We start from the raw sequence: 16,302 nt of genomic DNA on the forward strand, positions 1-16,302 counted from the left end.
TCTGTCTGTGTGAACAGGAGGCGGGGCTTCCACACCTTCGTGCTGCGACCTCACTGCGGGGAGGCGGGGCCTATCCATCACCTGGTGTCTGGATTCATGCTGTCAGAAAACATCTCCCACGGACTGCTGCTCAGGAAGGTATGTGGACGCTAGGGAGGGAATCAGAAGAAAAAGAACTGCTTCAAAAGAGTCATTTGTTCAGAAGTCAGTATAATACGTTCAACAGTTCAATAAATAAGTTATTGTGTTATATTTTAAACACAATATTATGTGTTTTGCTCAGTTTTGCAGAGAACATATTACCTTTAAAGCCACAGCAGAATCGTTGTGCGTCTCCGAGCAACACAGCGGTGTTTAGTTTCTAAATGAATCCACGATTTGAATGAATCGTTCAATGAGCCGTTTACTTCATTCTTGAATGAATCAGCCGTTTGAACGAATTGAATGAATGAATGAATGACATTTACATTTAGTCATTTAGCAGACGCTTTTATCCAACACGACTTACAAATGAGGACAATAGAATGATTCTCGTGATTTACCGCCACCTGCTGGCAGATTTAATTCATGTTCATGTCTTTTCAAACCTTTCTTTTGTTCTTTTGGTTACCAATGACTTTCATTGTATGAACAAAAAATACTGAGATGTTTCTCAAATCATCTTCTTTTATGTTCCATTGTTTACGTTAGTTTGTTGTAGCCTAAATGTGTAATACATTTTATGTTGAATCAAATAAAATATTTCTTTCTAAAGCAACAATTTGTAATGTCTACTTGATACTTTCTCATTTAACACAAAAATAGCTTTAAATAATCTTTTGTGGGTATTTTCACAGCCAAATTTATTTTGTGATTAATTAATCGAAACGTAATTAATTAGATTAAAAATTGTAATCGACTGACAGCCCTAATAATAAACAGACATAACTGAAAGAGTGAGGAGGAAGTGGAGGTCAGATGGTCAGTGATTGTGTACCTGTGTGTGTGTCGTAGGCTCCGGTCCTGCAGTATCTGTACTATCTGGCTCAGGTGGGCATCGCTATGTCTCCGCTCAGCAACAACAGTCTGTTTCTGAGTTACCATCGCAACCCTCTGCCTGAGTATCTGTCCCGTGGCCTGATGGTGTCGCTGTCCACCGACGACCCGCTGCAGTTCCACTTCACTAAGGTGAGCGGCGCTGGTGTGAGACGCTCCTGACTGATGATTCATGTCGTGTGTGTGTGTATAAACGTGTGTGTGTTTCAGGAGCCTCTGATGGAGGAGTACAGCATAGCTGCTCAGGTGTGGAAACTCAGCTCCTGTGACATGTGTGAACTCGCCAGAAACAGCGTACTAATGAGCGGCTTCTCACACAGGGTAACACACACACACACACACACTATGGTTTCCATTTTTTGTGGCGACTCTCAATAGGCATAATGGTTTTTATACTGTACAAACTGTGTTTTCTATTGCCCTACATCTAAACCTACCCCTCACAGGAAACTTTATGCTATTTTAGATTTTCAGTACACTCCATTCTGTGTGATTTATAAGCTTGATTCCTCATGGGGACCAAAAAATGCCCCCAAAAGGTCAAAATTTACTGGTATTACTATCCTTGTGTGGACATTTGGTCCCCATAATGTGATAAATACCAGGTACACACACTATCACACACAGACACAAGCAAAATGACACAGCAGTATAATGCAGAATCTATTGACATTATCAAAACTAAATTATGACATGATTAATCATCAATACTTCATCAATATTTTTGTTAACTTAAATGTAATTAAATATTAAACTAAGCTGAAATATAATTTTATATATTAAATACAATATAATTATACTACTGTTTTTAGGCACGTTAATATCAATATATTAAAAACTAAATGTAATATAATAACTCAATCCATAATTATTAATCTATGTTATTATTAAATCGTATAATTATACATGCTATAAATATTAATAAGCGTATATTTATTTATGTAATATATTATACATATTACTATATAATATATAAATTACAATTATATTATTATTATACATTATATTTCTATTAATATCAGATTAATTACACACTATTAAAAACAAAGCTCATAATTCACTCATTAATTATTCATCTATATTTTATTAAAAAGTATAATTATATTATACATTCTATTATTAATGTTAAACGTGTATATTTATTTATTTCTATATACACTGAACAAAATGATAAACGCAACACTTTTGTTTTGCAACACAATGGCAACTTCGCACAGCCATTGAAGAGGAGTGGACCAACATTCCACAGGCCACAATCAACAACCTGATCAACTCTATGCGAAGGACATGTGTTGCACTGCGTGAGGCAAACAGCGATCACACCAGATACTGACTGGTTTTCAGACCCCCCCCCCAATACAGTAAAACTGCACATTTTAGAGTGGCCTTTTATTGTGGCCAGCCTAAGGCACACCTGTGCAGTAATCATGCTGTCTAATCAGCATCTTGATATGCCACACCTGTGAGGTGGATGGAGTATCTCGGCAAAAGAGAAGTGCTCACTAACACAGATTTAAATAGATTTGTGAACAATATTTGAGAAAAATAGGCCTTTTGTGTACATAGAAAAAGTCTTTGAGCTCAGCTCATGAAAAACGGGGGCAAAAACATGTTGCGTTTATAATTTTGTTCAGTGTATATTTGTTTATTTATATAAATGTATAATAATGTATGTATAATAATTACATTAGATTATATTATTATTATTATTATTCTACATTATATTTGTAGAATAATATATATATTATAGCAATATTAATATTATTAAACACATTGAAATATTAAAAAACGCACAATAACTCACTCATTAATTTTTATTAATCTATATTTTCCTATAAAGCTGTTTTGAAATGAAACACTATTGACTCACTCGGTTCTCTCTTCTCTCCTCATGTCTCAGGCTAAGAGCCATTGGCTGGGTCCCGATTACACGAAAGAGGGTCCCATTAGTAACGACATCCGGCGCACAAACGTCCCTGACATCCGCGTGGGGTATCGATATGAGACTATGTGCGAAGAGCTGCACCTAATCACACAAGCCGTCCGATCGCAGGAGCTGGACAGAATCGAGGAGGAGGATGGGCTGTCATTCACATCCAGCCAATCAACACGCTAGAGACAAGCCCTGACCCCACCCACTCTGACCTGTCCAATCAGGAAGCTATAGACGAGCCCTGACCCCACCTGTTCAATCAACGCATTAGAGACAAGCCCTGACCCCACCCATCCTGACCTGTCCAATCATCACGCTAGAGACGAGCCATGAACCTGACCACACTGACCTATCCAATCAGGACACTAGAGACAAAACATGACCCCGCCCACACTCCGCTTCTCCAATCAGGAAGCTATAGATGAGCCCTGACCTTGCCTGTCCAATCAGCACGCTCAAGACAAGCCCTGACCTCGCCCACACTGACCTGTCCAATCAGGACACCAGAAATTAACCCTGACCCCGCCCACACTGACCTGTCCAATCAGGAAGCTATAGATGAACACGGACCCCGCAAACACCCCACCTGTCCAATCAGGACACCAGAAATGAACCCTGACCCCGCCCATACCCTGCCTGTCCAATCAGCACGCTAGAGACGGACCAAAGCCACATTCCCTCCATTCCTCTCATTTTACTGCATGTTTAGAGACGTTTCAGCTATGCATCGCTATTATAAGGACGTTATACCTCCGTCATGACGTCACGCTCCCGCACGTGCCTTTTACTTTAGAGACTTTTATTTTGAAGGTTTCATTTCAGGCGTCTGTGATTACAACTCCAATCTTGACTATAATAATACACAATATTTATTAACTTAAATCTAATTAAACCTAAAACAAAACATAAGTTTTTTGTTTTAATTAAATACAATACATTACTATATTAATGTTAAAAACTTAATATAATTATGTTAACGTCATTATACATTAATAAGTATAATAATAACAATAACAACAACAACACTGAAAAAACAATAATTATACATATTAATACAATATATTTGTATTAACACATTTATATTTTGCTTAACATGAATGTGTTAAAAACAAAATAATTATATTAATACTACACCCGTATTATAATTTTTATAATACACACTTATATTTAATATTAAAACCCATATGCCTTTTAATTTAGCTGCTTTTATGTTGAAGGTTTAATTTGTGATAACTCACTGTGTCTTTCAGTCTTTCGTTCTATTATCATGTAATTTTCTCGTCATTTTGAAGCATTTATATTCTCTGATGGCCAAACTGTTCAGAACTGAATGTCCTCCAGTCCTGCAGGAGGCGCCGTTAAACCAAAACCTCATTTTTTTCTAATCTTAAACCTCCTGAACTCACCGAACCTCCCGTTTCTGTGATGTTTACAAGGTAGTTTACAAAAACAACATATATTTTACACTCGACATTTACGTTAGATTTTAGTTTGTCGCGTTTTCCGATCCAGCATGTGTTCGGTAGTTTGAGTTGAACGTTAAACTGACTGTTAATCGCCACACAGTATTATGAAACTGAACTAATAAATCAAACCAAACATGACTCAAAAAAGCATGATTTATAGAAATTAGCACATTAAACCAGAGCAAGGCATGACGCACAACACGCTAGAAAGCAAATGATCATGAATAGCAGTTCAAAATATATCTATTTTTTGTGAGAATGAGTGTTTTGTTGATTTTAATAAAGCATGTGTGTTTAATCTCATCTGAGTTTTTGTGCATCTTTGAATCAAAAAACACCGAAACAACAGTATAAAAATTCAAATCATCAAAACCAGCTGTCAGGTCATTTTTTACCAGAAAGATGCATACAATTTTCTCAAAAATGCATAGTTTATAGTAAAGGAATGAAACTTTGGAAATGTTTTAACAACCTTAAAATGCATGTCATTTATTTTTCTGTTTTTCTATTATTATTTTTTTAAGAGATATAAACATTTAAAAGGTTAAGCTCATTTTGACCCAGGTAGAGTATGTATGGTATATCATTAGTGTCAAAAACACTTTCTGCTAAATTATCTATGAAGTTATACTAGTGTCAAAACACTTTTGTAAAACATATTTAGCCTTTGTTGATAAACATGAATACGTACGCGTATTAAGAAACCATAGCAGCATGAAAAACTGATCACTTTTTCATATGCAAGTAAAATGAATTTATTTTGAAAATTCAGAGGAATATTTATGTTGCTTTGTTGGAAATAAATATGTAGGTTTCATAAATATGGACTGTTTTTGAGCAATCATGAGTTTAATTATTTATTTCATTGGGTTAATACTGATAATTCTCACATTATATGTTCTTATAAATTTCATACAATGATATATTCAAATCAGATTTCTCATCAATATAGACAAAAATATAAATATATTTTGCACCACAGTTTTTTGCACCACCGGTTCATTTGTAAATTTATATGTCAAAGAATTAATAAATTTTTGAATTAATAAAAAGGTGGTAAATGCAGGAATAACATTCAACATTCATTCAAGTTGCTGATCAGATGTAATACAGTTTTAGCTGAAAAATATTAAGTTATGGCTCTTTTGTAAAATAACGATTCTTTGGGTCCAAATGGACCCGGAATGTGTAAATATCATACAGATTTTGTTATTTAGTGTAATTTTCTTCAGCGTCCGGTTATGGCTCAGATCATCGTCCTCACTTCACTGGCCATCTGGAGAGAGTGAAGATGAGGTCAGTGTGACATCACACTCATGTGATGATGGGGGTGATGATGTCATACTCACCGCAAGGGCTGATTTGATGTTCTGCAGCTGGTAGAAAACGCGGCCGCCCTCCTCCGGACAGATGGTCTTGAGTTCGTCGCGCGTCATTCCCAGCAGCATTGAGCCGCTGACGCCTCCTAAACAACGCACCGTACTGACAAACACAGAAAAACATGCTTTACATACTGCATGCTAATACCCACATCCCACAATGCAATGCGTATGAATCAACATAGTAGAATTTTCGGTTTTGATTTGATTGAATGAAAAGGTGAAAAACTAAAAATATAAACTATAGACAAATACAATGACAATATAATGTTGCATTTTTATAGTTTTATATATATATATATATATATATATATATATATTAATCTTTTAATAAATCATGTATACTAATATAATTTATATTTAATATATATTTTTATTTTAATTGATGGACATTGGGTTTTATAATAAGGCAATTTGCTGAAAGAATCTAAAACAAACAAGACAAAAATTATAGAAATTAAGATGATATAATAAGAAATTATGAATTTAAATCTAACTATACTGAAATAAACATTAAAAACAAAATATATGAATATATGAAAGAAGTAGATGTTATAATTACACATTTTAATAATATTACACAATCAGAATTATATACACAGTAATATTAATATATTAAAAATAAAATATTTAAATATATAAAATTGATACTTCACGCAATGATAATTCAATATACTATAAAGCTTCTTTGAAATGCTGCATAAAAGCTATTTATAAACATGATTTAATAAGAAATTATGAACTTAAATCTAATTAAATGTAAAGCTTACTAGTTTTTTAATTATATATATATATATATATATAAACAAGCGTCCATAATACTATACACACTGTATTTTAATAATAATGATAAAAATATAATTACTTTGAAATGTCTAAATATATAATTACAATAATTCATTCATTAATAATAATTCATCAATATTTTCCCCACATCTTTTATTTAAGCACTTAAGCACATCTAAAATTTTCCCCAAAGAGCTTATTTGAAATTAGGCATAAAACAATACCGACTTCCAAAAAGTGACATTTTACACAAAACTGATTAAATATGCAAATTAACTATTTCCAAATTAACTGTAAACATGAATATTAGGTCACTAAATTAAACATGCTGCATTAGGAAAACAAATGTTGTGTTGCATACATACTGCATTCTATTAATTCTAACAACTATAATTACGATAATTATAATAATAATTCACTCATTAATAATAATTGCATTTTTCTGTAAACGATGCATGAAACACTACTGACTCAGACTGACAAACGCAGCATTTTTATGCAAAGTTGACTGCAAAATAAAATATGAGAATGCAACTGAAATAAACATGCAACACAATGTCATGAGCTGGCTATTTTGCATACATATTGCAGTGCATAGTGCGGCTTTGCTCACATTTTGCTGAAGCCCTTGTGCTCCAGCCAGGCCCGCACCTCCTCGGGTCGTGATTTCCGGGTGAGTGTGGGCGCAGACGGGGTTTCCTGCGGGGTCAGGAGGTGGAGCTCATGATTGTGAACACATCGTGATTCTCAGATGTACAGGTGAACATGACTGATATACGTACAGGATTGTCCTGCTGCTGCGGAGGCTGGAGCATGTTGTTTGGGACGTAACCGATCTGGCCTTTTTCATTCTTCACCTTCCACCACTGCTTAGACATGTCCAACAACTACACACACACACACACACACACACGGTTAGAAACACACTCCACACCAGTGACATTACAGCTTGGGGCTGCCGGGGTCCACAGAAAAATATATGTAAGCATTTTTATACATTCAGATACACTACCAGTCAAAGGTTTTTGAACAGATTTTTAATGTTTTTTTGTTTTTTTTCTGCTCACCAAGACTGAATTTATTTGATCCAAAGTACAGCAAAAGCAGTAAAATTCTGAAATATTTTTACTATTTAAAATACCTGTTTTCTATTTGAATATATTTTAAAATGTAATTTATTCCTGTGATTTCAAAGCTGAATTTTTAGCATCATTACCCCAGTCACGTGATCCTTCAGAAATCATTATAATATTTTGTTTTGCTGTTCAAAAAACATTTATAATAATAATAATAACAATAATTATTTTTATTATTATGTTGAAAACAGCTGAACAGATTTTTTTTTTTTTCAGGTTTCTTTGATGAATAGAAATTTCAGAAGAAGAGCATTTATCTGAAATAGAAATATTTTATAACATTATAAATGTCTTTATCATCAATTTAAAGCATCCTTGTTTTAATATATATTATTAATTTCTATAATTTCCCGCCCCCAAAATAAATAATATATATATATACTGTATATACACACACTGACTCTAGGCTTTTGAATGATATAGTATATAATGTTACAAAAGCTTTCTATTTCAGATAAATGCTGATCTTTGGATCTTTCTATTCATCAAAGAATCTTGAAAAACAAAATGTACTGAACTGTTTTAAATAACTGATAATAATACAAATGTTTCTTGAGCAGCAAATCAGAATATCAGAATGATTTCTGAAGGATCACGTGACACTGAAGACTGGAGTAATGATGCTGAAAATTCAGCTTTGATCACAGAAATAAATTATATTTTACAATATATTCAAATTGAAAGCAGTTATTTTAAATAGTAAAAATACTTCACAATATTACTACTTTTTCTGTTCATTGCATCAAATAAATGCAGGCTTGGTGAGAAGAAGAGACTTCTTTAAAAAAAAAAACATCTTACTGTTCAAAGACACCCGATCTATCTCTCTATTACATTTTTCATTGAGTTCATAAACTCAAACAGTTTTTTTTTGTGTGTCTCACCTGTAGTTGTTCACCTTTACTGATGGAAAGCTCTCGTGGGTTTCGTGCTGTGAAATCAAACACAGCTCTCATGAAGCTCGCCGGCAACTCCTCTAAACTGCAAACACACACACAGCGTCACACACTCGCCGTACAGCAGCACATCTCACATGTCTTATGTGTTCAGATGTGTGTATGATGTATCTGTACCTGTCCTCAGTCTCCGGCGGCAGTCTGTTGCTCTACACAAACAAACAGAGAGCATTAAAACAGCTGAATGACAGGATGATCATGTGATCTTGTGTCCGGTGTGTTCGTACCATTTGTCGTGTCACAGGCGCTCGAGCTGGTTCTCGTTTGCTTGTGTTGGCGTTCGTGTTCGTGACGCTCGGCTCTGGGTTTCTGATGGCTGGCGGCTCCCATCCGTCATCAAACACAGGTGTGAATGTGGGAATATCATCATCATCCTCAGGCCACTTAGTGCTTCATCACACACACACACACACACACACACACAAAATGTCAAATCTTATGATAAATCCCTTGTTGTATTCCTCAACTGTAAGTCACTTTAGATAAAAGCATCTGCTAAATGAATAAATGTAAATGTATATGCAAAATCACATATCTGAATCTAAGTGTGTGTGTGTGTGTGTGTGTGTGTGAGCACGCGAGTGTTGGTGAGAATCTAAGTGCGAGTTATCCTCTGCCCACTTAGTGCTTCATCACACACAATGTAAAAAACAAATGTGTGATATGTGTGTGTGCGCGTGTGTTTTTGTGAAAAGTCAGGACATAAATGTGTATAATGACAAAGGTATGACAGGTATTACAAGGAGAAGGTGACTTTTCAGGACATTGACCCATGTCCCCACTTTTCAAAACGCTTATAAATCACTCAGAATGAGGTTTTTTTGGAAAAAGTTGGAATGCACAGTCTCCTGTAAGGGGTAGGTTTAGGTGTAGGGTTGGTGTAGGACAATAGCACATACAGTAAGTACACTATAAAAACCATTACGCCTATGGAGAGTCCCCACTTTTCACAAAAACGAACATGTGTGTGTGTGTGTGTGTGTGTGTGTGTGTGTGTGTGTGTGTGTGTGTGTGTGTGTGTGTGTGTGTGTGTGTGTGTGTGTGTGTGTGTGTGTGTGTGTGTGTGTGTGTGTGTGTGTGTTTGTGTGTGTGTGTGTGTGTGTGTGTGTGTGTGTGTTGTGTGTGTGTGTGTGTTTGTGTGTGTGTGTGTGTGTGTGTGTGTGTGTGTGTGTGTGTGTGTGTTTGTTTGTGTGTGTGTGTGTGTGTGTGTGTGTGTGTGTGTGTGTGTGTGTGTGTGTGTGTGTGTGTGTGTGTGTGTGTGTGTGTGTGTGTGTTTGTGTGTGCGTGTGTGAGTTGGAGTGTGTTTACCTGGGAATGTTCCAGGCATCTCCCAGCGACTGCCACAGATGATCCTCCTCTGGACTCGCCTCCTCGCTCAGAAAAATCACAGTCTCCGGCTCAAAGAGAGGAGCGACGATAGACGGAGGGAGATCCTCTTTACAGTGAAACACAACCTACACACAAACACACACGTCAGATCATCAACAACACACACACAGAAAAACAGATAAACAGACAAGTGTCTCACCAGATCCAGTATAGAGAACAGACAGTGAACGAGTTCAGCGGCGCTGGGATTGTTAATCTTCCCCTGCAGGCTGGCCTGATGAGCACAGAGTGTTTGACATTATTAAACAATAGTAATATTAATAACATATTCTGACATGTTTAATATACATTTATTTAATATACAGACATAAGTTCCATCATGTCATATATAAAATGACACAGACAGTGTCTGACGCACCACCAGGTTAAAGGCCATCTTGATTTTCCTCAGACAGACGGAGAACTGCTCCTCTGACGGCATTCCCTTCACAGCTACAGCACACAGACACAAACACGTCAACAGAGCCTTCATCAGCTCATCTCACACACCCACACCAGTCCTCTCGCTCACCCTTATGCTTCTTCTTCTTTTTCTTCTTGTCCATCTTGGGCGCGACGGCTGTCAGTCTTTCTGCAAAGGCCTCGATGTCATTAATGAGATGATTCAGGATGTCCTGCACACCGACGAACAGTTATAATCTCTCAACTTCACATCAGCGCTGCGTTATTCTGTCATCAACACTAGGGGTGTGCGATATTGACAAAAATAAGATCTGGGATTTTATCGATAACGATAATTAGACGATATTTTGCTGATATGTTGAAGTTGAGCTGACTCCTAAAGTTTTTGATATTCTTCATATTTTGTGTGGTGGTCAGTTCACACTGATAGAAATTAAACTTTTTCAATAAGTTTAACTTGATTTTTACCTTTTATGGGCATTTTTACCTTTACAAAGCCATTTTCCTAAAAGTGTGCATTATCGTTTGAGTTAAATTCTTACATTTAATCAGTGAATTAGAATAATAAGACATTTGAGCTGTTACCAAACAAATGAAATCAGTATCAACAAAATTCATCTTTACAGTGCAGAGGAAACATAGAAGCTGCGTCTGAAGTGGCATTTAGATGCGTTTACACACATGACATGAAAGCATTTAACCTGCAGTTACAAATGCATAAATCATTTATTAAACATAAAACGTTGAATACTGATATTTGCAATTATTTAAATAATATAAATATACTTTAAATGTCAAACTAAACCTGCCAGTAGGTGGCAGCAAGTCACTGTTAATAAGTGAGTCATTGCAATTGAACCGAATCATTTAAACAGTTGATTCATTCAGGAACGAAACACCGTCATGTTGCTCAGTGACGCAAAACAGCGCTGTGCCTGCGACTGTGTTTGGAATGATTTTTGTTGGCGAAATAGAGCAAAAACAGGCAATATGGTGTCTAAAACGTAAGTCTCTTAATTAAGTTTCTGTTTATTGAACTGTTGTAAAAAATAAAAGTCAATATCACATTTGCAATCATGGTGATTTTTGGTTCATGTGATAGTGATTAACTATATGAAGTCGTATGAATATATACATTTTCTTAATAGACTGAATCATGCAGTGAAAGAAAAGCGCGCTAGTCTACACTTCACGTTATATATGCGTGCACTCTGTAGGTGTGTTTTGAATGGTTTTTGCAAAATACTCAATAATGTCAAATCGCTATCGTTAAAACAACAATTACGATATTATCACAGACGATATATATCGCACACCCCTAATCGACACTCACCACGTTCCTCTCCCTCTCTGTGTACGGCCGCGGAGGGGGCGGGTCCGGTTTAATGGGCGGTTCTTCTGTGTGAGGGGGTGGAGCCACTACCTTCATATAGGTGGAGTTATTTCTGGAGGCGGGAGGAGTTGGGACAGGACTCTCATCTGGGGACCACAGACAAACAAACTGGTTTTAGGTAGGAAAAGTACATTATTGTTTGTTATTAAATACTGTTTCTCTTGACAATGCATTACATTTTCCGGTCGTCTCACCGTAATCTGGAGCAGCCCAGGGTTCAGGAGGTTTCTGATGGATCAGCTGATGTGGAGGAGATGCTTGTCGTGAGTTTCTCTGTGGGACGTTTCCTACAGCGGCATAACTGCAGAATGAAATCACAAATCACATCAGTATGATATGTGAAGATGATTATTGAGGAGATGAGCCGATGTTCATCCTCTAACCTGCCGTTAGTCAGTCTGTGATCGTCTCTCTTGTTCTGCAGGAGCCGCTCCAGGTCTTTCTTCAGATAATCTGCCTGAAGAACACATGAAACCACAGAAGCGGTTTATTGCGAGAAGCACTGAGACGCTGAACTCGTCCGAATCATAAACTCACCCTCAGAGACTCGCTCTGGAAGAGGAAGACGCTGACTGCGCGACTGCTGCGCTCCTGGATGGAGACCGTCAGCAGAGAGTCATAAATTCTCTCGTCTAGAACAGCCTTCAGATCCAGAATGCTGCTCAGAGGCCACGACTCCAACACCTCCTGAACACACAACAACACTGTGAGAAAGATGATCATCTAGAGTCCTCTCATAATGGACAGAAATTATAAAATATAATATATACATTTTAAGATGTTTAGATATCAAATCAATTGTAAAAAATACAATTGAATATTTAGATTTAATATTTAGATATTAAATTGTATGTTAAACTTTAATATTTAGGTATATTATGATCCAATATGTAGATTTAGATATAGTTCGATTTTAAGAAATTTAGAAATCGCTTATTATAGTTTAATATTTAGACACATTTCAATATTTAGATTTTAAGAAATTTAGACATTGCATGAATTTTATAGTTCAATATTTAGATGTATCTAGATTCAAAATGTAGATATATTTAGGTGTTAAGATTTTTAGATATCATAAATTGCATAAAATAATTTAATATTTAGACATGTTTGGATATATTTTCATGACAAACTGTATAAATATTACAGTTCAACACGTTTTATGTACTTTTATATATTTATTTTTTCATATAATAAATACAGAATTTGATTATACATTTAAATTGCATATAAATGAAAAAAAAAACAAAAAAACAATATACCAATAATAAAATATACATAAATATGCAATATATGCATATGTAGATAATTAATGATTGTTTAATATATGTTAAGATACATTAAATACATACTGTGTAACTATAATCTATTTAAACATGTTATGTTTATACATTAAATATATTTATATATTTAATATAAATTGCATGAATATAAATATATACATGTAAATAATTTTCAAAATATATACTGTATGTGTGTGTATTATGTATATATACATAATAAACAAACAGTACACACACATATATTACATAAACAAAAACTTTTATTTTGGATGCGATTAATCGTTTGACAGAACTAATATATGTGACCCTGGACCACAAAACCAGTCTCAAGTCGCTGGGGTATATTTGTAGCAATAGCCAAAAATACATTGTATGGGTCAAAATTATCCATTTTTCTTTTATGCCAAAAATCATTAGGATATTAAGTAAAGATCATGTTCCATGAAGATATTTTGTAAATTTCTTACCGTAAATATATCAAAACTTAATTTTTGATTAGTAATATGCATTGCTAAGAACTTCATTTGGTCAAATTTAAAGGCAATTTTCTCAATATTTAGATTTTTTTGCACCCTCAGATTCCAGATTTTCAAATAGTTGTCTCAGCCAAATATTGTCCGATCCTAACAAACCATACATCAATGGAAAGATTATTTATTCAGTTTGCAGATGATGTATAAATCTCAATTTCAAAAAATCGTCACTTAAGACTGGTTTTGTCGTCCAGGGTCACATATAATAAAATGTAATTAATTGATATGCATTTATTCTGTAGTCATAAGTTACTGAGTTGTAGTTGTGACCTTGGTCTCGATGTCGGCGAGAAGCAGCGCTCCGTCCTGCACCTCCAGCAGGACGTCCTGACCCCACACTCGGCCCATAGCGTCCAGATACTTCAGCTGCTCCAGACAGTCGTTCACGTCACACAGCTGCTGGCCGTCCAGCTCACAGGTGAACAGATGCTGCGGAGCACAGAGTCACAGTTAACACATCACAGCTCAGATGATGAAGATGATGAAGAGTTAGTGATCCTCACCTCCACTCGGTGCTGGAACTGATGCATCTGTCTGTTGATGGAGTCGGCATATTCCTTCCTCTGATCTACAGAAAACACACGTTCGCTATATCACTGAGCTCATCTGATCTGACAGATCTATTTAGGATGGATAGTATGCGAATTGGGACGCAGCACGGCACTTCGGAGCGGGTTTGCGAATCATTTGATTCAGATTGGGACTTCGCAAATTAAAAAGGTTTGTGATTCTCCGACTCCTAATCTGAAATGATGGTTCGCCTAACACCAGTTTTGGGAAGGTTAGGGTTTGGAAATGTAATAGATTACAATCTAAAATGTAATAATGAGTATTGTAACTATTTCAATTACATTATTAAAGTAATGTAACTGACTACATTTTTACTTTTTGATTACTTTTCTAAATTCTAACAAATGTTTTCAGCTGTTAATCATTTTGAAACATTTAAAGCAGGCAGGGTTAACCTTACAGTAGCACTCAACACTAATTAAAATCCTTCGTTACTTTTATTAAGATTGTAAAAATTTCATTTTAAAGCACAGCCACCACAAATTCAGACTTTAGCACCTCTTTTACTTTGAGATCGTTCTGAGGTTAAATGCAGATTTAAAATTATAACAAATATAGTTTAATAACTATGATACTGTTTTTGAAATCAAATCGGTGCATAGTTATGACCGGAAACACTGACATCTAACAATACAATAGAAAAAAGTTAATCTCAAAAAATTAAGCATATACATGAACCCAAATAGGAAATAAAACGGTTATCGGATAAGCATGTGTCCTATTCTGTGTCCCAAATTCCTGAAACATTGCTGTCTCATATTTTAGAGCAGTCAAAGCAATCTGGTAAAGAAATCAATTAAATCTGTATGTGGGCATGTAAATAAATCTGATGGAACCCCTTTTGCAATCGTTAAAATTTTCATAAGTAACTGTAATTTAATTACATTTTTTTTCTCAGTAACTGTAACTGATTACAATTACTTTTATTCTGTAATTAAATTACGTAATTTAGTTACATGTAACTAGTTACTCCCAAATACTGCCAAACACCGGGTAATGCCATATTAACACCGACTACCGCAACAAAACGTTACCTAACGCAAACCCATAATAACAGCAAATAAACATCATACACTTTTAAATTTAACATCAAAAACACACACAAACATGCAACAAATTTATGGACTTGTTTTTAAACATTTCCTGCATCTCCACACTGTATTTCCGTATCAGAAAGAGTTAAGCAAGCAGCAGTTTGAGGTCAATGGTGTGTCTTTAAATAGTTCAGGGCTGTAAAGGTTGAGTCAGAGAGAGTTAATGATCAGCTCGTCTCAGGATCAGTACTCACTGTATATTGATTTAGCACTGGGTCTGGATAAACCCGATAGATCCGAGGACGCGTCGTCCAGAGCAGTGACGCTGTGGGAAAACACACGGGTCAGACAGTGTGAGGAGTCATAACACACACACACACACACACACACACACCAATCAGAGCCGATTCTCACCTGGAGCGAAGCGATTCAGAATAACCGCTGGACCAGCCAAACGGACTCGAACCCCGCAGCATGAGGACAGCACCTGAACACAACACTACACCATCAACACACACCACCACATCCACATGGTTCATTTATATTTCACATTTACTATATGGAATTTCTATTTATTATATATCAAACATATAATACTAAATTAAATTACTTTCTTACTACAGTTGAAAAGTAATATTTTGATATTACACTGAATCAATTACACAAATATTCAAATTTATGTAATACATACTTATGTACATGTGAGTATATTTAATTGTCCATTTATTATATATTAAACAAATATCGAAATATTACATTAACTTAAAATACTATAGATTAAATGTAGCCCGATATTTAAATATTAGATCAATTATAAATAAATATTATAATTTAATGTAAAAGACATTACATTACAAAATGTGATATTACATACTAAATTATATATATATATATATATATATATATATATATATATATATATATATATATATATATATATATATATATATGTATATATATATATATATATATATATATGTATGTATATGTATGTATATATCTATATA

At 35.0% G+C, this 16,302-nt stretch overlaps 2 protein-coding genes across 12 annotated transcripts in view; one reads left to right on the forward strand and one right to left on the reverse strand.

The window, feature by feature from the left end:
- The window catches only part of ampd2a (adenosine monophosphate deaminase 2a), a 28,806-nt gene extending 24,069 nt beyond the window's left edge, over positions 1–4,737 (forward strand). For all 11 annotated transcript variants that reach the window (XM_058760301.1, XM_058760302.1, XM_058760299.1 and 8 more), the window contains 4 exons: positions 18–138; positions 994–1,167; positions 1,246–1,356; positions 2,936–4,737. In XM_058760301.1, the coding sequence (XP_058616284.1) occupies positions 18–138; positions 994–1,167; positions 1,246–1,356; positions 2,936–3,151 (622 nt within the window). In that variant the 3' untranslated portion in view covers positions 3,152–4,737. The remainder of the gene's footprint in view (positions 1–17; positions 139–993; positions 1,168–1,245; positions 1,357–2,935) is intronic.
- Positions 4,738–5,226: 489 nt separating this feature from the next.
- Positions 5,227–15,771, reverse strand: eps8l3a (EPS8-like 3a). Its single transcript, XM_058760355.1, has 19 exons — positions 15,710–15,771; positions 15,550–15,620; positions 14,195–14,259; positions 13,962–14,120; positions 12,413–12,562; positions 12,259–12,332; positions 12,070–12,176; positions 11,816–11,961; positions 10,592–10,694; positions 10,439–10,512; positions 10,220–10,294; positions 10,000–10,145; positions 8,919–9,081; positions 8,809–8,840; positions 8,620–8,716; positions 7,382–7,486; positions 7,213–7,298; positions 5,784–5,916; positions 5,227–5,710 (listed from the first exon to the last, which is right to left on the reverse strand). The coding sequence occupies exons 1-19, from the start codon at positions 15,769–15,771 to the stop codon at positions 5,681–5,683; spliced, it is 1,878 nt and encodes a 625-aa protein (XP_058616338.1). The 3' UTR covers positions 5,227–5,680.
- Between the last annotated feature and the right edge of the window lie 531 nt (positions 15,772–16,302).

Source organism: Onychostoma macrolepis, chromosome 22 (assembly GCF_012432095.1).
Source record: "Onychostoma macrolepis isolate SWU-2019 chromosome 22, ASM1243209v1, whole genome shotgun sequence".
Classification (NCBI taxonomy): Eukaryota; Metazoa; Chordata; class Actinopteri; order Cypriniformes; family Cyprinidae; genus Onychostoma; species Onychostoma macrolepis.

What these genes read in the sequence shown, in the direction of transcription:
- eps8l3a (XM_058760355.1), bottom strand. Translation starts at nt 15,771, where the DNA reads ATGCTGCGGGGTTCGAGTCCGTTTGGCTGGTCCAGCGGTTATTCTGAA. An exon ending in AAAGAAGAAGAAGCATAAGG is followed by an intron (nt 10,513 to 10,591) that starts GTGAGCGAGAGG and finishes TGTGTGCTGTAG; the next exon opens with CTGTGAAGGGAATGCCGTCA. An exon ending in AGATGGCCTTTAACCTGGTG is followed by an intron (nt 10,295 to 10,438) that starts GTGCGTCAGACA and finishes TGTGCTCATCAG; the next exon opens with GCCAGCCTGCAGGGGAAGAT.